General features: G+C 42.1%; 2 protein-coding genes across 2 annotated transcripts in view; one reads left to right on the plus strand and one right to left on the minus strand.

Moving 5' to 3' along the window:
- The window catches only part of snd1 (staphylococcal nuclease and tudor domain containing 1), a 178,402-nt gene that overhangs the window by 79,424 nt on the left and 75,545 nt on the right, over window positions 1-23,433 (plus strand). The gene's annotated exons all lie outside the window — the stretch shown is intronic.
- lrrc4.1 (leucine rich repeat containing 4.1) lies at window positions 329-6,467 on the minus strand. Its single transcript, XM_084909458.1, has one exon. The coding sequence runs from the start codon at window positions 4,585-4,587 to the stop codon at window positions 1,729-1,731; it is 2,859 nt and encodes a 952-aa protein (XP_084765584.1). The 5' UTR covers window positions 4,588-6,467; the 3' UTR covers window positions 329-1,728.

Below are 23,433 nucleotides of genomic sequence, written 5' to 3' on the forward strand. Positions count from 1 at the left end.
GAACTTCACTACCAGCCATAAGCTTCGCTCCCAGTACACATCTGTGACTGTGGATCTTTTCACGTCTTCGTTCTAATAATGTTTTGATTAGCTAAGGAGTATCTATGCTGGTTGTGATGATTATGATCAACACAACTCCCACGGAGATCTTTTGTAGTATTCTCTTGGTCATCTCTCACCCACATGTTGCCCACTCCAAGCATGGTATGTTGCTGTTTACTGAAATGTTCTCCCAGTGTACTGCACACCACCTTCTCTTTTACATTTCAACAAACAGAGCTCGAGACACAGTATTGTCATTAAATAAGAGAAAAGAAACAGTCACAGAAAATGTTGGCGGGTCTTTAATGCCCCTCGGCCGAATTCCAGAAAGACAAAATATGTGGTTTACCTGTCTCACAATACTACAGGCGGTGTTTCCTATCCACTGTGTATCATTTTTTGTTAGAACTGTGTGGCTTTATTATGATTGAGAGGGGTGATATTGTTGAAGATGAAAAATGCACAGTTAACAGTGAGACCCAAATGCATTTGTCACCATAAAAAGACCCCATACTGATTGATGAAGCCCCAACAGCTGGAAATGTAATGAAAAGAGATATGAAGATCTATATTTTTTGGCAAAGTGCACCTTTTTCACTCATTACGTTTGTGATTAATAAGACTACCTTGCAATAGAGAAAATGAGGTAGGTAACACAGATTGGATTCTTGAAGCATTATATCATGAGCATTTCAATTAAAGTATTTGCAATGGCACTGCTGTATGTCTCTTTGACTAGACCATCGGTTCTTTTTAACCTGTTAACATGTTTGTTGAACTTAAACTTTCATCAAATGCGTGCTTTGATCAGCCACAGACTGATAAAAGCATCATGACAGTCACTCATGGCTATAAAGCAAAAAGTAAGCAAAAAATAAAAAAAGCAGATTGTTGCTGTAAATAATATAATAGGACGTGTGGAGGGATATTTTAAAAAACCCCATCCACTTCTGCACCATGATTCATTCTGCCTGACTCATTCAGCACACTTAGAGTTAAAGTATAGCTGCAGCATCTTACTGCAGTGTCTAAAGCATTTGGCTGATTGTTACAGTATACGCCAGGAAAAGAAGAGAAAGGGGGGGGAAAAAACATCTCTTTCTAATACTTTTTTTTTTTTCTTCCAAAAATCCTTTTTATTGCATTTATAACATTTGGCACAGTACAAATTCTTGGTGCTTTTACAAGATAAACCTGTAAAGATCAACACTGACCTTTTTTTTTCCCCGGATTTTGTTAAAGAAAGTCTTCTCTGTATAAATATTCTTTTTTCTTATCACTGCATTCTCTGTAGCATGGTGTAAAAATCACACAGAATGCCCTCTGTTAAAACAAGACTACCCTCATTTTTCAAAGTCAAGACAGCATCTTAAACAACTCATTATTTTAAATAGAAGTTACAAGTTAGAAAATAGTTTCAATTTCTTTTTAATATACGTTTCTCTATCACCAACCCATGGTAATTTTAGTTCGTCCATATATATATATTTATTTATAAGCATGTACAACAAGAAATCATCAGTCTTTTAAGTTTTGCACTCTGTACAAAAGTATGTCCTGTCCTTTTTTCGTTGTGCATTCTATTGCATGATTTTAAATGAGGAAAGGACAAGGGGCGTGTGAAAGAGGGGTGAGTAGGAGCTAGGAAACTGGGAAAAGGGGTGAGAGCCTTTTGGAGGGGCCTTTTTAAATCTGAGTCTCCTGTACCTTCTCCTTGTTGTGAGTTTTTACGACATAGGGCTCAGCCATTGCTGTGATGGCACTGGGCAAGGTTCGCGGCAAAGAGTTCCCAACATTGTTGTCTGTCCATTTAGCCCCATGGCCAGTCGGTTTATAGGTATTATATTTGGGCTTTAGAGTGCTGTAGTCCACCTTATGAGGGCTGTAGTCCAGTTTATGTGGACTGTAATCCAGTTTAGGTCTCTGAGTTTGTGGACTGAAGTCAGACTTGAAGGCGCTGTAATCCACTTTGTGGGGGCTGAAGTCAGTCTTGAAGGCGCTGTAATCTGTTGCAGTCTTATGTGGGGTGTAGTGGTCCTTAGCTTTGTAGGTACTGTCTGTTTTAGATCTCTGGGCACTGTACTCTGTTTTGGATTTAGGCTGAGTGCTGTAGTCGGGTTTAAATGGGCTGTAATCAGGTTTAGGTCTTGGGTGCGTACCAAAATCAGGCTTGAATGGACTATATTCAGTTTTAGGTCTATGTTGTGTGTTGTAGTCTGATTTTAATGGGCTGTAGTCATGTTTAGGTTTCGGCTGAGTGCTATAGTCCCGTTTGAATGGACTGAAGTCACTCTTCTGCCTGGGATGAGTGCTGTAATCTAGTTTGAATGGGCTGTAGTCTGATTTAGTTTTTGGATGAGTACCAAAGTCTGGCTTGAAAGGGCTGTATTCTGCTTTAGGTTTGTGGGTGCTATATTCTGGTCTAAATGGGCTGCAGTCAGGCTTTGGTCTGTGAAGGCTAAAATCCGGCGTAGATTTGTGTGTGTTGTAATCTGTGATGGTTTTGTGGCTGCTAAAGTCCATATTTGGCTTATATGTGGTATACTCAGCCTTCGGCTTGTGAAGTGTGAAATCAGGCTGGGGTTTGTATTCAGCCTTGGGTTTGTGAAAGCTGTAGTCAGTCTTGTGGCTGATAAAGTCCAACTTGTGTATGCTGTTATGGTCTCGGATTTCAGGCAATGTGAGAGCTGACTCTTGGGCTGCAGATGCTGGTGGTGGAAGGTCCTCCTCATCCACCTGAATAATCTCAACAGTGCGGGCAGCTGCCACGGTGCTCCTCTGCTGGTGGCGCTTTCTCAATTTGTAGAAGGCAATGAGCATGACAGCAGCCAATAGTGTCACTGCCACAAAGCAGCCTATTATGATCTTAGTAGTCTTCATCACCTCATCAAGGCTAGGCCCAGACTTGCCTGGCTTGTTAGTCGATTGAATTCCTGGCAACACAGATGGTTTAGCTGCCCCTGGTGGACTGTCAGTGTTTTGCAACAGTACAGTTGGGGTGGAGATGAAGACTGGTTGAAAGACAGAAGGAGAGGCAGTTGTAGTTGTTGTCCCTAGGCCTACTCCTCCCCCAGCAACACCAGCGCCTGCAGCAGCTGCAGTGGTTGTTGTAGTTTTAGGTTTGGGCATCTCAGTGGTTGGCCCCAAGACCTCCACGGTCACTGTGGTAAAGTAACTTAAGTTGGATGTATTAAGCTCAGCTGCACTCACATTGAGGTAGGCTGAGGCATTAGAGTTCCCAGCTGCATTGGAGACCATGCAGGTATAGGTACCTGTGTCTACTGCAAGGACATTTGAGAAATTAAGGGTACCATCATTGAGGACTGATATTCTTGGGTGACTAGAGGCATGTGTCAGTATAGTGCCGTTGGGTAGGAGCCAGCGCACTGAAGACATTGGAGCTGTGCGGCATCGAAGCTCAGCCACTCGCCCTGCTGAGATGTTCAAGTCCCTTGGTGCATCAGCAATGAATGGTGCAGAACACTGGACTGCAGCACCCTCACCTCGGTCCACGTCCACCAGCTGTCGACCTCTCATGCTCGCAGGGGAGTGACAACGTCCACAGCAAGTTGAATTAGTAGGGATGTACTCCCTTAGCCAGCGTGCTAACCATACAGCCTCACAACCACAGTTCCAAGGGTTATGGTGGAGGTGGAGCTCCACCAGGTACCTGAGCGGGGAGAACAAATCATGTGGCACAGCGCTCAGATTGTTATGGGCAAGATTAAGCTCCACCAGTGAAGATAGGTCATCGAAAGCATTGCGCTCTATTACTGTGATTTGAGAGTTCATCACCCATAGCTTTTTCAATGAGCGCAGACCTTTGAAAGAGCCTGGTTTTATCATTGGAAAGAGATTTTCAGAAATCTCTAGCTCCTCGAGGCCTTTGAGGGGACTTAGGTTTGGCATATCACCCCTTATGTTGCACATTCCCAGGTTGAGGTACTTGAGATTTTGTAGGCCCTCAAAAGCTCCTTCTGAGATGTACTCCAGTTTCCTTAACTCTCCCAGGTCCAGTCGCATGAGTGAGGGTACCCGGTTGAAGGCATAGGAAGGAATACTTTCAATGGGGTTGTTCCTCAACCATAGTTCTCTTAGTTTGGATAGGTATTCAAAGGCCCCACTGGGCACCACCGTCAACCGGTTGTCAAACAGCTCCAGTGTGTTGAGGCTGGTGAGTCCATTAAACGCGCCCACCTCAATCTGCCGAATGGCATTTCGCCCAAGCTGGAGCACCTCAAGGTGGTGCAGATGGCGGAAGGAGTCAGCCTGCACCGCCTCAATGGCGTTTTCCATTAGATTGAGGTGTCGCGTGTTGGCAGGAATCCCAGGGGGGACACGGGTGAGGCCACGACGGGTGCAAACCACTTTCCCCTGCTGATTACTACAAGAACACTGCGGTGGACAGCCCTGGGGTCCTTGAGACACCGCCGCCCCCGCCAAGGCCAGGGAGGCGCTGCTCCACGCTCGCACCATCAGGAAGACTACACAGAGCAGGGCGGCTTTCCTGGCACGATGCACAGCTACCCGCCCCAGGAGACTCATGATGTGGCACGTTCATAATTCAGCATCATCTGGGGGGGAGGATGGGGATGTTTGGGGCTGGTGTTTTGGGGGTGTGGGTGCAAGGAAATCAGCTGTTTGGCTAGCACTACTGTTTATGGGGCCAAAGTAATAAGGTTAAGGGAACTGATGTGGGCAAGGGGAGAGCAAGGGTTTAGGTGGTTGCTAAGGGGCAAGAGGACTCGACCTGTCCTCAGTTAAGGGGTGATTTTATTTCCATGAACTGTGCTCAGGGGCAGAAAGAAATGGGGTGGTGGAGAGGACTGGCTTTTCTGAAATATGTGTATGAGAAGAACATGATGGCAAATTAAGCAACCAAAAACCGTATTACAAGACAGAGGGCAGGGGAGGGTGTTACAAATTGATGCAGAGAGGGTTTGAAACACTAGACACCTACCTCAAGTTATTATTACAGGTCCTTGAACTGAGATATATAGCTTCCCTCCTTTTTGCAATCAGAAAGAGCTGATGTATTCGCATCAGATGTATTTATATCCAAGAGCAGCAAAGAAAACCTTTTATGTTTGCCCTGTCAAAACGGGCATCAGTGCCAAAGAGCTTAAACAAGATGAGCCCTTTTGTAAATCCATACATCCAAAGAGAAAGGTTCGAAGGCCCTTTTGTGAATGTTTTTCTTCCTTTACGTGCCGATTACCAAGAAAAAAAAAAGAGGAGGGGGGAAACGACTGTAGCTAGGAATCCAGTCAGGCTCCCAAAGCAGCAGTGCTCCCTTGCTCGCTCTTCGCTGTCGGCTCCTCTTCTCTTGCTTGTCCTTGGAATCCGACAGTTGATCCCCCCGTTAAACACCTTAGCCAGGTCTCCATAGTCCAGGCAACCACAGAGATGCACACGCAGTATTGTTTTTTGTTTTGTGCAACAAAACCCAAGGCAGGAAACAACAAAAGGAGGGAGGGAGGTAGAAGAAATTACAATTAGAGAAGGATTAAAAAAAAAAAAATCCAGTCCTTTCCAGTGTTCTATGTTTTTTGTTTGTAGTGGAAAGGAGGGGTTAAAAAAAACAGAAAAAAAACAGTCCTCCTTATCTGTATTCCTCTTTTCACTTTTTAGTAGTCAATCAGTTGGTCGGTTGGTCAGTCTGACAGCCCTTCTCCCTCTCTTGCACTCTTTTCTTTGCTCCCCTTTTCAACGCAGTGTCATGTCCACTTGATTCTTCTTTATTTTATATTTTTTTCTCCTTTCCTCCTGGGGAGCTCTTGGCAGCAGTTGAAAAGGCTAGGCGACACACACAGCCTTCATTATCTTCTTTCTCCTCTTAACTAGCCACATGCTCCAGCCTCGGCAGCCGCGGTGGCGACAGCAGCAATTGCGAACGCACACACACCATCCCCACGAAGCATACAGCGGCAGTAGCGAGCACACACACAGCAGCAGCTGCAGCCTGCCTCCCGTGCACTTCCCAATAATCCGTCAGTTTCTTCAGAGGGGGAGTGGGGTGGGGGATGGAAGGGGGTGCTGGGAGGAGTGGGGGTATTGTAGCTGGGTTGATCGAGGTGGGTTAGAGGGAGGAGGGATGGCGCGCAGTTTCTCCCTCCTCTCTCTGGGTTGTTTCTTTTTTCTTCTTGTTTCCAGTTCTTTTCTTCTTCTTTTTTTTTCTCCCCCTCCTTTTCTTGTGGTGATCAGCACCCCCTCGCAAATGCAGCGTCCAACTGGGAGAGGAGCAAGGCAGAGAAGGCAAGCGCTGGGCAAGCGCGGCTTACAGGCGTGACGTTAACAGCAGCGTCGATGTGGAAAGGATCCGTTGTAGCAGCGAAAGAGAGAGCGTGCACCGTCTCTCTATCTCCCACTCTCTCTCTCTTTCTCTCACACACACCCTCTCTTGCTCTCTCTCACACCCTCTTTCTCTCCCTGCCTCCCTCACACTCTCTGCAGTGTCCTGAGGTATTTGGGTGAGCTCAAAGCACTCAGACCTTTTTAGAGATCTACCTCTTCAAAAACCAGTTTGCTCCTGCTGTCCTTCGCTCTCCTTTTTTTCTTTTTTTTTCTTTTTTAATGCTCATAGTCTCTTGTTCTGGGGCTTTCTGGGGCTTTTGTGGCTTAGGGGAATGGACAGGCTGTCCAAGCACAAGTCAGAGATGGACAGTGGCATCCCCACAGCAACCATATTTTAACCCCCTCGTGCCCAGCAGTACTCCAAACATTCCAACGACTCTGGCAAAGCTTTCCAGTTTTGCTTTGGTGGTATGGAAAGGCTGATGGGTCACCGCTTCTCCCACTTTCTGGCTTCCTCTCTTTTATCATGCTCTCTCTCTCTTTCTTTTCTCAGCCCCCTCACTCTTTATCTTTGTTTTCCTTTCACTTGAGCTCTCTTTGCTCTCACTCTTTTTGCCTCGTCCTTTCGTGGAAAATAGAGGAACATGAATGGACTGCTGACGCATCCTGCTTGGAGCGGTGCTTGGGTTTGATGCAGTGTGTTATGTGCATTAACTCCCTCCACCCACTCCACCCTCCTCACTATCTTTCCCACTTTGCTCACTCCTGATCTGTCATTGTGTCACTCTTCTGGCTGGCTATTTCTTTACATGAAGCCTCTTAGAAGTTCATGTTTACACAACTTTTTTTGGTCACCAAATTCCATCTTTAGTTTTATTTCACAGGTTGGAATGAAGTATAATCCCCATTTCTTGCTTCAGCTCCAGGAAATTAAAAGTTTACTTTGTTAAATCCATAATCAGATACTTTTACTCAACTCGGGACTGTAGTAGGACTTCAGAAGTGACTCTAAAATCAAAGAATTTCTTTAAAAGAATACTGGAAAATAAATACTGGAAAGTGAAGTACATTGTATATAATGGAGACTCTCCATCCTCTTCCACGTCATATGCCTTTGAAGGTAGTTAGAGCACTTTAAACAGGCAGGCCTTAACCCTCAATTTGAGCACAAACTGTCGCCCCGGAAAGCACACAGCCATAAAGGTCATGTTAAAGAAGGCACAATAGAGAAAACAAGACAAGCTTTACCTTCCTGATGGAAGTGGGAGAGGTAGAACAAATGAAGCAGACTGTCCTGTAACCCTCTACCTCAAATGATTTGCACCAGCCTCATGCCCATTAAACAAGGTAGCAGTGTGGGTAATTTACGCTTGGTAAAGCTAGCTGTGACACTGCTGCTAGGTGTGTGCATTCGTGTCCAAGGTAGAGAGTAAGCGTGTGAAAAAAGAGAGACAAAAAGAGGGAGGAGAGAAGGCACACGAGCTAGAAAAGGTCACACTGCCTGTAGCGCAGTACGTTATTCCCACTGGCACAGGAGTATAGAACCAACTCCTATATTATACACACACAGACTTTCTCCTTGACTTCACTGCAGTTGAATATGAACAGGCTTCAATGAAGCACATGTAACAGCGAGGTGGCAGCCACAGGAGTATAGGGGAGATTTTCCAGTATTATGAAAGAAAAGCTATTTCGTCTCCTTTCCTCTGGGATTGCATAGCATCGCAGGCCTGCAGAGCATGATATCGCAGGTGTACTGCAGCTTCTTTAGTGCATTCTCCAAGCAACTGATAATGTGAGATAATGCACTTGCATTTAAACAAGCATGCTGGAACAGTAAGCTGCACATGGAAGCTCGCAGATGTGATTTTTAGGTACAGAAGTTAAATTTACTACTGTGTGCATAACTGCACTCCTTTGTTTGTGTCGGGTGCTGCCTCTGCACTGTTCTTTAAGTGTGGTGTGCCACCGTTTCATGAGCAAGTGACCCAGAATGGGTTCAGGTTGCGTTTTACCCACCCAGGACAGTACTTCTTGGACTAATGTCTAACCAAAATCATCCACTGACCCGTAGAGTGACCACCACTGCAAGGGCAGCTCTCGCCTCTTGGCCCTTATCCTGTCCATTTCTCTCTTAGCTGTCTTTTAAAAAAAAGTTCCTGCTCAATTTTTGTCTTTCCGTGGATACGCCGCTTTCTCAGTACTGATGGAGCCTGGGTCATGCCCTGCCAAATGCTGTAATGCTCCACTGACCAAAAGCGGGCAGCCTTTTACGTTATAGTTTGATTCTGCCCCAGAATGGCCAGAACAGCCTGATAGCCAGCCAAGCTCTGCAATCACTGCAAGGTTTTCCCCAAGCCCCCCCCCCCGAAAAAAAAAATCTATATATGTATTTTTCTCAAGCTGAATCGAGTTTAGTAGTATACTTGAATCTAAATCAGTTGTTTGGTGGTGCAAGCCAATGTTGAGATTGCAAAACTCTCTTTTTGCAGTTCAGATTATGCCAGGATATCCATGGTGGATAGTAGCTAACATCCAGGTCATATAGTGGTCTCATATGTTCACAGTTTAACATGCACTGACTTGACAAGATGGGTGTTGTCAGGCCTCACCTTCTGGACTTGCCGAACGATTACATTTTGATGAGCTGTCAGATACGTGGGACCTTCACGCTGTCATGCCAGGCCCAATCGCCTAGTGTGCGACCCCTGCCCTAACTGCTTCACACAAAGCTCTATGGAGCCAAGCGCTGCACCAGGCCAGGAGGGCACTGGTTGTAGTTTAGGGTGCTGCACGACCTACTTTGGTGCAGTTTGTCCGCCAGCATATTCAAGGGGTATATGTAATCAGTACAGAACCCATCCCCTGGGGTTAGTGCTAGCAAATCTGGGCTACGGCCAGTCACATGTAGGTCGGCAGCCTGTCTGTTAGCCTGTGTGTGTGTGTGTGTGTGTGTGTGTGTGTGTGCGCGCGTCTGTGTGTCAACCCTGTTTGGATGAATGACCTGCAGTATGGTGTAGCAACAATCACAATGGGATTAAAGGTTGATTGATAGATCTAATGACAATAGCATTGCCTGTGTCATTGCTGGGATCAACAATTCACAGCCCTTTGTAATCCACATATGCTTTTCTGTCAGCACGTGTAAGTCAGAAAACATTTCTCAAGGAGACAAGGGGCACACTGTTTTTACAATTTGCTTTGTGCTTGAGAGCTATTATAAATTTTATTCATTTATTTCTCCGTGTTTATGAATGGGCATGTCCTCTGAGTATTGAGTAATGTCCCAGTGATCTATATCATAGTAGTGACCACCCTAACATAGTATTAGTTTTAAGTCAGTTTATTCTAGGCCATCATCCTGTACCTTAGTATGTGCTCATAAGGACACCCTAAACTCTGTGATGCTGACCTTGAGATAAAGGCCCTATTATTGGGCAGTTTGTTTTCCATTTTCATTTTAATTTCTAGGAATTAATTCTGCTAGAGATTACGTGCAATACACTTGCACTCTCTCTCTCTCTCACACACACACACACACACACGCAGTGCTATCAGTGTCCCAGTGAAGGCTTAAACTGCTTGGTGGGGATTTTTTTTCAGTTTATCGGTTTTCTCATCACAAAGAGACACACACAAATCATATGCCAGCGTATCAAGAGATTATAATAGGCAGTAGGGTTTATTAGTGGCTTCCGCTTCCATCTGTTCAGGTTGTTGTTTCGTCGCAGTACCTGATCTGTCTTGCTAATTTGCTTTCACTGACCTTGTGTGGCCTCCAGTCAATACAGCATAGGAATATTGATTACCTTGTGCTGTATCCCACATATTAACACTGTTGCATTTTCATGGAATATGGTTTGGTGGCATATTTCTTTGAAACAGTTTAAGCAGGCAGGGAACTTAATCAAGCAAAGAAAAGTGGTTGAACATTTTTTTTCTTTTTTTTTCTTAGTAACTATTTTGCTTTTACTTTAAGACATTAGACTTTTACTGTTTTTGACTTTTCTGGCTACTTTTAATCACTCTTTTCTTTCTACCTGTTCTTCTTCTCATTTGCTCGCTTTGTTACTTTTAACACTGCTTTTGTTCTTTTTATGTTTCCTGGAAGTCTTATTTCTCCCTGTTTTGCTTTTGCTCTCACTCTCCTACTCTAAATGAATACAGTTTACAGTGTTTTTCACGACTGGTATTTGCAGGCTTGTCTCACATTAATTGTGTTTGCTCATTCATTTTATGCTGTATATGTGTCTGTGACATTGTGGGTGCTCTCTCAAGCGAGGGCAATATCAGGTCAAAGCAACTGAAGGCACAGAGTAAAAGATGGGCTTTTTTTATGATCCAGTGTTTTTCAGCATTTGAGCTTTGCTAGCAGCCATTGTCTCCAGACTATGGCTTCATTATGGTTAGCTGTGTTCGTACTGGCTGCCAGAGCAGGGATTAGTCCTAGTGCTGTGATAGCTGGAAGCAGAAGAGAAGATATTGTTAGGTTAGCACTGGTAACCCAATCAGCGTGAGCCAAGATAGCTATAGGATAGATAGCAGGAGATGCTTCATGCACATTTGGATAAGACTGTTGAACCTTTTTAATTTTGATTTTTCATTTCATTTTACCGGTTAAAGCCATATTCACTCAGAATAGAATTTTTAATTAAGTGCTAATTATAAATACTGATATTCCATATTACACTTGACTTAGTATAATGTGCCAAGCGTGAGCTAAAATGCCCTTGGTTCCCCATGTTTTCCTCACCATATGCTAATGCCCTCCATGACCCGCCTTGGCCACGTCATTAGTCAGCTGGCCCCATTAGGATTCATAGAGCATCCCTGTATGCGCGTTCATCACAATGTTGCCTTGCCAACTGCCAGGTGAAGAAAATTGATTTCTCTGAGCAATGTGAAGGTAAAAAACATACTAATTCACCACAGAGAGATGAGCTTAATATCCTATAATATTTTACTTCTAAAGACCCTGAGATCTACCTCCCTCTCCTCCATTACTTAGGTCAAAACAGAATCCTTGTGTTGTAAGATGTTATTGTGAAACATTACATTCTCCTATTTTGGATGTTGAATTACTTGTTGTTCATTAAATTGTTTTGGTTTTAAAATCAAATTAGAGCTATACCAGGAATTATGCACTGTATTTATAGCATATAACATACTGAAAATAGTTTGCTTTTAAATGCACATATCTCTCTATATGATTGAAATAAATCCCTACTAACATTTAATGTGGTCATGAACGACTATGCCATCATCTGAGTCATACTTTATTAAAATTTCATCTCCAATTACAAAGTAGCTGCATTTGTTTTCTGCGGTGCCCTTCTTCTTAAAATCATAGTAGCTGCTGCTGTCTTTGATGTTGATCTACGACAGGGGTAATCACAAGGATCTGTGTAGCGCTCTGTCTAAGGGAGAATTACAGGCAGTTTATGTTCACCATTGTCATCATACTGCACAGCATCATGCCCCAAAATAAACTCGCCACTGCCGCCTTGTCGTTTTTCTGCCAGTTTTTGGAATCTTACGTGTGCAGGGTGGAGGCACACGTGTGCAAACAGGTCAGTCTCTGTAGGCGTCTTCATGATACATCAATGCCAGAAGCACAGGTAGCCCTTCATGGTGCAGAGGGAATTTTGATGCAAGACTCGGGTAAGATCAGTTGTGCAGAAAACTTGAGAAAAACTTCCACGGTCACTCTTTTTGACTTCCTGCTTCAGTGGTGAAGCAGTGGTTTTTCTGAGCAGGAGGAACAGCACGTATCGTTTGCAAGGCGGCTGCAGTGTGCTTCAAGCGGATGATGTGGACATGGTGCCATGATGACCATAACAATTGGTTTTATTCCTACTAAAGTCTGTTACAGCACAGACCGAGTGATGGCAAAAAACAAACAAGTTTTCATTTATCCAGCAGATAAAAGGTGTCCATGTAGAGGCCAGTATTCCTTTTTTCCCCCAATAGTTTTCCAGTTCTGTGTTTGTGTTTACAAACCTTTTCATTTTGCCCCACACCAGATATCTTGGTGCAGACTACACATGATATTAAAGGCTGCTTTTCAGTGGCTTTCCAGCGATGGAAAGCAGATGATAGGTAGGTAGGGAGTAAACACAGTCTGTTTCTAATATGCGTCCAATTTGGATTTCATTACCGATAGTTGCCATTCTACTTTATCTGTGTTCAAATGAACCCTGATCTCCCATGTGAACATAATGAGAATCACACACTTTATATATTTAAGTATACTTTAAGGAGCTCTGAGGTCATTGTTGTGAGGGAGTCATTTTACTTGTAGAAAAGAAAAGTGGTATGTTAGAATGAGTGTGTGTACAGGAGATGATTTTTGTGTGTTGTTTTGAATGTTGACAACTCGCCACCAAGCCAAGTATTTTTTCCCGTGGAGCATTCTGTCTCTCTGCCCATTTTTTTTTTTCTTTTTTCCTTTGCATTTTTTTCCTCTTGGTACGGAGGATTTGAGAAGCCTAGCTAAGTGTGTCTAATCTATGAGTGCATCCAGCACAGCATCAAATGCTTGGTGTACCTGCGGCATCCAACAATGCAATACTTAAGCAGCTGTTTGCCCAAGCAGGTTGGAGACAATGCTGGATGGGAAGGGCTGAAAATTGAGAAAGGGACACCTGAGTGGACGTTAACATTATTGCTAAATGAGCGTGGAAGCATTAGAGAGAAAAAGTAATGAGAGGAAAAGCAAATATTTGGGATGAAAGAAAGAACGCTGGGGGAAAAAATGGAAAGGAATACTGCTTCAAGGAAAAACCACATCCAGCTCATACACACTGTACAAATGGACTTGGTCCCATCTAAACTCCTGTTCCTGTGGCATTGCTTAAATTTGTTTTCTTTAGCAATGCAATCAGGGACTTCCCCCAAAGGTAAGCTGGGGTGGTGGTGGTGGTGAGGGGTCTTGGCTATGAAAATAGGGAGGGAGGAAGCATCAGGCAGCACTTTCTAAACTGAAGTCAATAACACAACAGTCAGTTCTGTCAGAGCCAGGTCCTCCCACACAGTCCACTTACAGCCAGTAAGTAGAGCTGAGGTTAGGATGCCAATTTGAGTGCTTGAAATTACCACAGCCCATGGCAACATGTGTTTATATAGGTAAAAGCAAGTGAGGAAATGTTGGTGTGCACGTGAGAAATTTGATGTCCAAGAAAACAAAATCTCAATCTCCCATTCAGGTTTGACATTTTTTCAACAGTACTTGAATCTTAAGTAGTGTTGTGGTCTTGAGTAAGAAGAAAATCTGCAGAACTTGGAAACATTGGGATAAATTAACAAGCTCAACCAAATGCTCAAGCCTTCTACATGCAAGTGATTTCACTCTACATCTGGCCCTCGTACGAAATCTTGCTAATGCAGCCATATTCGAGACACATGCACACACAGCTTTATTTTGCCTTTAATCCCTTTTCACATGTTAGCACTTCTACATAGCTTTAGGGGATTAAAACGGGTATGGCTAGCTTTCCCTGAGCATGTGTAGGAAAGCGAAATGGGTGACTGGTAAATGGTAGACATCTGGCTGACATGACATGCCAGTGTGTCGATGCAAGTGTGCTAAGCTTACATGCTTATGAATCTGATGACGGCTACGTAATGTTACTGACATATTTGCACAGCATGGAACGAGCACGATTTGTTTGGGAGCTAGCACTTTTTGTTCCCTTTTGCTGAGCAGAACGCTAAAAAAGAGTCGGTTAACAGCAGTTTTAATACCCTGTGTTCCCAGTAGTGTGCTGAAGTGCATATGCGTGTTTTGCAGGCCAATTTTCAGTTTCTGGTATGTCAGAATTTTAAGTGCCTACATATAAATACTGCTTGTTTGAGGGTTATTTTATTTTATTTTATCCTTGTGTGACAGAATGTGTTGTTAGCTAGGTTATCCGTGTGGTGGATTCTGTCTCAAACACAATCACATACAGTGATGCAATGAGATGTTTAAATTTTGCATGATAGCGGGGGAATAGGCTTACTGAAGAGTGAGGCTTTTCTTTAACCATGGAGATTTTGACTTTTTAAGCATGCTGAGAATTGCCTTTGGATGTTACCATTGCACATGTAAAGCTGTCATGCTTACTATGTCATACTAGCGTAATTACCATTATCTCGTGCTTTTGTCTCTTGTAGTTCTTGGGGGGTTTGTTTTGTTTTTGCTCTTTTTAAACATCCAGATATATTATAGATCCACGTTGTACACGGGCCACTGCCTACTAGTCCCCTTACCAGGTTGCATTGTCTGCTCTGTCAGGCCTTTGAATGATAGCATCAGTCTAGGTCACTTACACCCTGGTTGTGTTTATTGGTGTGTGGCCCTGTTATACACTCTCTCTCTCTCTCTCTCTCTCTCTCTCTCTCTCTCTCTCTCTCCCCCCCCCCCCCCCCCCCCCCCCCCCCCACACACACACACACACACACACACACACACACACTAACATAGAGGACTGGTTTGACACATGGATGAACAGTGGTAATTTCCCAAGGCAGACATTGATTTAACTTTAATTTTCTCGTCTCTCTTTGTTTGACATCTTGCTGAAAGTTATCATTTTGAATTGAAATAATTTACCTTATCCCAAGCAGGCCATATTCTATTATTTTAATTTACCGTATAATATGAAAGAGCTGAATTTCATATAGTGATAAGGCCAAAAACAAATTGTAGTGATTAGAAATGCTACAGGGGTTCTCAGTAAGTTTCTGCTTTTGAGATGCATAATGTCATTATCACAGTCCATAAAGGAACACGTGCACATGCCACTGACCTCTCTTACATCTAACTGGCTATAAAATGTTAACTCAGATGTATGTATGTAAGTTTTAAATGAGGGGCCTGCAGATGTTTTTTTTCCACACATGGCTTTGCTGACACTCGAACCGCTCTAGTTTCCTGACACTTTTCTGCCATCCATTAGTTTGTTGCTCAGCTTTACTCAGGAATAAATTACTGAGTAAATAAAATTAATAAAGCCACTGAGATGCCGAAGTTCTAATTTTCTTAGGAGAAAATATTTGATCTCACCACTTTTGTTCCCCCCATCAATTAAAAATAACATAAACCAAACGCCTATGTACATGGGGTCTTCTTAAAATGTAGCTCAACCAGTAAGTCTGGGAAGCATGAGTGTTGAGCTGGCCACAAAATTGCCTAAATAGCTTGTGATCAGTGTTGGGGAGTAACCGAATACATGGACTGGCGTTACGTATTTAAAATACAAAATATGAGTAACTGTATTCCGTTACAGTTACTGTTTAAAAAGGTGGTATTCAGAATACAGTTACTTTGTTGAAATAAATGGATTACACGGCGGTCTTTTCCTGTTTCATATGTTAGGCTATGCCCTCTCTATTTTTGGTAATTCCACGCCGGTGGAAACCCAAACAAAACACGCATTAAGAGGCTCTAATGCCTGGGTCTCAATCTCGCAGCCCATGTCAAGAGCAAGCATGTAAATATAATAATAACCACTGCAGCCAAAAAGAGTGCCTGATGAGTCCAGTTGTAAGTAAGCTATTAAGACTCAATTGTACACTATGTTCGTGTTTTCCTCTGAAACAATAAGTTCGCTTGGAGCAGCCTTTCAACGCCTCTCTCTGTCTCTCGCTAGCAAAGTTGACCCAGACAACAAAGTAAAGCTAGTTTTTGGCTACGAGCCCGACACGGAACCCAACGTATTAGCCAGAGGTCCCTTTACTACAGTTCGGAGCTGCGGACCTGTTTTATATATGCACGGGAAAAGTGCAGCCTTACCTAATGTCCACCCTACTGTTACTCATATTATAGTAAGATTTAAAAATCTAGTTGGTATTGGTATGGCAAGTAACCTTCAGTAATAGTAATAGTAATAAATTACACAGCAAGAGTACATTCATGTAGTTGTAAAAAGCATGATAATATATTAACTAATCCGAAGTATTCCGAATACGTTACTCTCATTGAGTAATGTAACGGAATATGTTATAAAATACATTTTGAGGCATGTATTCTGTAATCTGTAGTGAAATACATTTTAAAAGTAACCATCCCAACACTGCTTGTGACTCTGACACTGTGGAATGGTAGTTTGGTGTCTGCTTTTGCCTGTGGCCACATTGTTGAAATTGAATTTGAAGAATGTGTGCACTACTGTCTGTTTTGAATCAAGTGTTATCCATCCTGTTTGGAAGCATAATTGTAATATCACACACCTGGTGGTGTTAAAAGCACTTCTGCTGGAAATGGTACCTTGTAAGCCAAGTTTTTCAAAGTGCATAATTGTGTGCTGTTCGTATTGTTTTCTGCAGAGTTTAATAGATTTTACTATAAATAATGGATGTTTTTTTTTAACATACAGTTGCAGTCAGAAGTTTACATACACTCATCATGGACATGGATGTGATGGTAATTTTCAGCTTTTAATCACTTCTTTGAACTGTTGTTCTTCCAGGGTGAAATGACAGTACAGCATAGAGTTAAAGAGTTAAAAACTGTCTAAATTCTTTCACCTTTAATAAAATGATCAGCATTGCTGCTTTACCAGGTGTAACAATTAAGTTTAACATCCAGGCATCCATGAAAACAGAATTTATTACATTTAACAGAGTTTAGCCGAAGTTAGCAGGAAGTTAGCGGAACTAAGCTCGCTAGTTTCGCTAGTTACCTAAGCATGATATACCATGTTCTGACTGAGAGATTTCTGTACAAATTCAAACGTACAGCTCTGCTATCACTTCCAACATAAATAAAGACAGAAAACTAAACAGCAGTAACGTTTGTAGGGTTACTGAAGTTGGGCTAGCTGGTATATAATGATGTTCTACGTGATCGCTAGCGACACAGCTATGTTAGCATAACATGAATAGTGAAGCAGCAGGATGAACGCTAACATTTTTCCACTCGATAAAAGTTAACGTAAAGGTTCCTGATGGTTAGAGACAAATTCAATCGCATGGCAGGATGCTGTAAACGGACCAAACTTCAGTCAGGAGAACAACTGAGATAATCCATCCACAATACGAAGTTAGTCATTAATATACTGCAACAACACGGGAATAGAGCAGCTGTGATAGAATACAGCATTAATGAATCAATGGTACAGAAGTGGAGGAAGCAAGAAGAATGAGTTGAATAAAGTTTGATTTATCTGACTGCTTTGTTTCGCCTAATAATCTCGTGCACATTATGGTCCGAAAAATACGTATTTGACTTTTATATTTGGCAGTTTAATGTTGCAAAGCACCTCTTTTAATTTCTACTGGAAATGCCCTTTAGTTAAACTTGCAGCAAGGAATTTGCATTTGCGCTGTTAAATTTTTATATAGCTTTAGTCCACATAAAAAAACTGCTGCTTATTTACGTGAAAATAAATGGATGGTTTTTTGCTCTAGTAAAAGTTGTGGAGTGGTATTTTGTCTCGCATCAATTATATTGTCAGTTATATCGTTATCGCAAATTTTCAAATATATATCATGATAAATATTTTTGGCCATATCGCCCTGCTCTAAAACCAGCTACTGTGCAATAAGCAAGTATTGAAGTAAAACGTAACTATTTCCTTTTTTATATATTTTTCTGAATGACTTAACCTTCTATGATGCTTCTTTTAGCAGTGTCACTATTGCAGTCTTGTTAGGCAGTGATAGGAGAAGGAATGGTGAGTGGGGAGGAAACTGAAAACTTGGACCTAAACTCTCTTGTCATGTGTGGACGGTCGGCTTCATCTCTGCTTTACTGCTGGCAGTTCTTTCTCTCAGTCAGTCTCAGTCCAAAGCATGTTAGCCTTCTTTTCTCCATTGCCTCCTCATAATAGAGGTGTTTAGAGGCCCTGTATTATTTTAGACACTTTATGTCCCTCCTTTTCCCCGAATAGCAGTTTAAAAAAAAAAAAAAGAAAAAAAAAAGAGGAAAGTGATGATTGGGCAAAAAGTCACAGCAATAAAATGATGTCAGCCTGAAACTTACCTTAAATATTAAGAATCGCCGGGAGAAGCTAAATTGCCTTTCTGTGGATATAGTTGCTATAGTTGCATAGTTCCCTATGCAGTGTGTTCAGGAGCGCAGGCGGTAAGTAGTTGTAACGGGTTCAAACTCAAATTGGCGATTTTTAAAAAAAAAAAAAAAAAAAAAAAAGCACTGTTGTCCAAGTATTTGTGCTTTTCCAAGTATGGCCCAAATATTTACTATATGTGCTTACTCAATATGAGTAAAATTACTAGCATGAGACAACCTAACCTTCCATTTAGCTGATCTGTCTTTGAGTACCGTGTACCTAAAGGTGGATCTGCTAATGAAGTCCAGGTGCAAGGGTGGCTCTTATCTCATTTATTTGACACACGCTGATTAGATAAACTCCTGTGTGCAGGGTACTAGTCAGACTGGTCAAACCGCGCAGCTGAAGATGGAAAATTGAGAACAAATTATATTTGCCAATGAATCATCGTTTGCAGGCCAGCAACAGACTAACTGCATGGCTCATAAGTAAGCATGACTTGATTCAATCTGTCCTACCCCCTCCATCTTGCGCTCACACACAATCACACACCAACACCCACCTCAATTCCCTACCTAATTTGTTTGATCGTCACTTGCCATTTATGTGATTGAATATGCGGCGAGCTTGAATTGGATTGGCAAAACTGACGGATGATTATGCAATGATTTGTCTCAAGAGGTGCTCTCTTTTATGCGGCTGAATGGGGTCATATCATTTCCAATTTTATATATGTGATCTCTGGCTACCTGTTGCCACGAAAGATTCATTTTAACTGGCTTTAATGTGATCTCTAATAGTTGCCACACTGCAGTCTTGTGTATAATTTTCCACTTAAACCTGACTTTGCTTTTATGGCAGCCCTTTAGAAATGACATGTGAATCTAGAATAAACGTGTTCAGAGCAGGAACGTCTTCCTTCTGCCCAACTCCTGGTGGCCTCCAACCTGTAATGCCGACTCTTACTGCAACACTAGTTTATAGCAAACAGGAGTACCTCTTCAGCAGCTCATCGCTACCACTCTTCTCGCACTCAAACTTCAACCTCTGCCTAACAACTCTCCAACCAGCCCCGCAACTAGGCACTGCCTCTCGATTTGACAAGCACACAGAAATTGACAAAAAGCCATGTTGAAAAATCCTCTGTCGGCGCTTTTCCTCCCCTTTTTCTCACTCTCGTTCTTATACTCTGTCAGCACAAGCATGGTCTGGGAGGACAGAAATGGCTTTTTGAGTGACACAGGCTGGCTATGCCATTTGCCTTGTCAACTAGTGAAAGAGGATAGAAAAAGAGGTAGAGACAAATGATGATGGCCTGGCCGTGATTGCCCGTGCCCCATCTCTCTGTCACTTGCCATCTCTTCCCCCCTGAGGCCATTGAGCCATAATAACGTCGCCACTATGCCGGTAGGTGTAGAAGTGTTTGTCTCAGTGCCTTGGAAGTTTTTTTTTTGTTGTTGTTGTTGGGTTTTTTCCCCCTCCCTTCTTCACTCGCAATATAACTTTGTATTAAAGATTTTTTGCCGGTACGCTGAACACTTTTTCAGTTATTACTTGGAAATTATATCTCTCTTGAAGTGAGAGGAAATTCAAGTAGGTACTTTGGGCCAGTCATAAATAATGAACCAAACCGCCTCACAATTTCTTTCTGTTGATCACCGTGTCTAAGTGTTGCCTGGTCTCGTGGGGATGTTGCTATTGCTGTCAGTCTGCACTCTTTTTCTGTCTTCCATCTAGCCTCCGTTCATCTGTTCTCTAAGGCTGTCATCGTCTACAACTGGCAGTGCTTTAAGATGTCCAGTAACACCACTGTTTTCCTGACAGATCACTATCATTGCACTCGGTTGCAGTTGGGTCACTGCAGCCACAGAATCATAAATATTTAAAATTCCATTATGAAATCTTAAATTGATTCATAAAGCTGCTGCAAGTGGAGTGAAGAAACAGCTGCTCGTGTGATGGATATTACTGCAGAGTATCACTGTAGAGATGTTTCATAAGTCATTGTCTTTTACTTTTACATGTATGTCATCGCCCATAGTGATAAGCCGCATTGGGTGGAAATAGTAAATGGGATTGATTGAGTGTTGTTAATGAGTCATCTACCCCATAGAGTACATCACGCTTATAAATGGAGCCAGTGCTGAGGCTTTTTCTTTTATGGTGGGGGGTAGGGGGGTTCTTCCCCCATGAGAATGTATCCACTGTTAACTACACTGGGGAGAAAAAAACATAGTTTTGTAATGTAGTGGAGGAAAGAGTGTTTTTTTCATTGTAAAGCGAGCAGCTTTGCAATTGTGTGTGTTTGAAAGCTGAAAAAAAAAAGAAAAACCTCCATGTGATTAAATTACAGTTGCATTAAATCATTTTCATGATTAAAGCCGTTACCTGCAGTTTATATTATACAATGAGCTGCACTGGTCAGCTGAACAATATGAGCTACCACTTTAGTGTTTACCTTTTATTCTCCTTGTTATTGTTATAGGTTTTTTGAACCTCCTATCTTTCTTTGTTGCTATACTGTTCATTGCTCATTGATTGCAGAATAGTGGCTTTACTTCATTGGTTATGCAGTCAAAGGTGTACGTAATGCGGCTTGACTGCTCCCGCCAAGCTTTTCACTGCTTTAGGCAGCAACTTGAAGATTTGAACTGCTGTGGGTTTCCTGTACCCTTGGGTCTTGACAAGCTGAGCATCTCAACACACAGCACAGTGTAGCTCTGGGAACTAAGTGAAAAATGCTTAAAAACAAAAGGACAATATCCAGTGTTGGCAGAGAGGCTCTTTTTTTGTAAAACCCCTTTGTATCTATTCACAGCTATGGTAGCTACATCATGGTGTTATATTGACAGAAAAGAAAATAGTTGTAAACTAATTATTTTCACAGATGTGTGTGTGCTTTTAACAACCATTCAATAACTTAGAGCTCAGTTCAATTTGTTTCCCCACCTGTACCCTCACGACACCCAGTTAAGGGGAATTATATGATATTAGCAATATTACAAATGTAGCTCAATATTCATCGACCCGAATGCCATGTCCCCCCTTCCTTAAAAATGAGATGGATTGTAGTTATTGCTGTTATTGATTTTAATAACCAGGCTGTTAGAGCCAGTGTGGAGCTTTGCTCTTTCTCAGCTATGTCTTGTGCTATGCAAGGACTGTGCTGTTCTTTCATCTAGATAACAAATAATCTATAAACTAATTTAGCTACAGGTTTAGCATGATTAGTTTTCCTGACCCTTGCAGTGTTACCTTTTTATCTTCAAGCCCTCTTTGAAGCTGTCGCTTTTATCATATATATTTTGTCAACCCTTTTTTCCCATTACACACAATTCAAAAAAGCACCTCTCCCATTCAAAAATTTAATGAATTTCATAGCAAAATTGTTTTGTTTTTTTTGTTATAAGTAATGCAATATTCATTTGGACTGTAACTGTTTCAGATTGTGGATTTCGAAAGATTTGTTTGTTACTCAAGGGATCAACCATCCTGACAACATTACTGAGCTATCAGACCAGATTTAGTAACATACACTGATGCTGCACCTTCTTGGGTCATCATTACTCTGGCAAAGGTTTTATGCTGCACAGTATTGCTGACCCTTTGACTGTGTTGGGACCACGGGATCTGTGATTTGTAACTGTTGCACATGTATTGGCTTTGAGGTGAAATCAAAGGAAAACTATCACAAAGATCAACGAGCATCATGAAGGCCTGCAGGTTCCAACCAGGCTGCATTTAAATTTCATGCAGTTTACTACAACCTTTTCATGAATCTGATTAATGTTACAAAAGGCACTATTCGGTCTTAGATTCACCAAATTCATTGGTAAGATCTACTACTTGTTGAAGGGCTCTTTATGGCAAAGTAGCTGCCACCATGATAGAATGATTCAAGTCATTCTTTGGTTTCTCATGTGAAGTCGCTGGCAAAAAGATGGATTTTTTGATAATACTTCAGTTAAAATGCTATGTGTAGTCAGCAATACACAGTATGATAGTCTACAGTAGATTGTTTTGGAGGACAGCAGCAGATTCTGCCCTGATCGATTGATTTCTTTCTCTCAGTCTTTACTCTGACACATTTTCTATGAACTCTTAGTTTTTCAAAGCCGTTCTCTAAAAAGAAAAGCTGTTCTTCTTATATTTAACTTTCTCAGTGCAGCCAGTCACTTAGACTGTGAACAGAACTCTGGCTTTAATCCTTTTCTCCCCACTTTTTTTTTTTTCCTTTCGAGATGCACGACAGACAGAATCATCAGCATTTAAACTGGGGTATAGTAGACCTAACAAAGACAACAATGCGGTCTGTATGCATTGTTTGTGAAATTCATGCAAAGGCAGAATTGCTCTGACCCTGTGGGGCATTGACATTGGACCTCTGGGAGCATCCTGTATTGTTGGGTGCCAAGACATTAACAGTTTGCCCTGGTGACGTCCACTGTGGGTCAGGCTTGTTCTAGCATATCCTACGTATGCTCAGTTGGATTGGGATCTGGGGATTGTAGAGGGTAGATGTTTCTGAGCAGTTTTTGGTGTATGACGGGGCACGTTGTCCATCTGCGGGAGGCTGACACTGCCTGTGTTTGGAGAAGTGTGGGACATGTTAAAGTTAGATCCACATTAAAGTTGGATCAAGGTTTACATTGATTACATTTTCAATGTTTAACATGTCATCTGTCAGTGGTTTTTATATTGTGGCTAATCAAATCATTTCCCACCGCTTATTCGTATCTAGGTGGTAGGGGGCAGGAGTCTAAGTTGAGATGCCACAAGCTCCAGCTCTTCAGGGGAAAGTGAGGCAAGCTGAGAGATATAATCTCTTCAACATACCCTGGGTCTGCTCCTTCGTCTCCTCTCAGTTGGCTGTATCTACTATATTTCCATGAGGCTTTATAGTTACAATCCGGAACCACCTTATTAAATGGCTACTTATGAAATAGGTTAAAACTGTGTTCTTGTTTTTCTCCATTTTCAACAAATGCCACATGATGTGAAGAGAGTTGATCTGTGCTTGAAAGTAGGGCTGCCACAAACGATTATTTTGATAGTCGACTAGTCACCGATTATTTTTGCGATTAGTCGACTAATCAGATCATCA

Source organism: Perissodus microlepis, chromosome 17 (genome assembly GCF_051167445.1).
Source record: "Perissodus microlepis isolate ML-2025 ecotype Zambia chromosome 17, ASM5116744v1, whole genome shotgun sequence".
NCBI classification, from domain to species: domain Eukaryota; kingdom Metazoa; phylum Chordata; class Actinopteri; order Cichliformes; family Cichlidae; genus Perissodus; species Perissodus microlepis.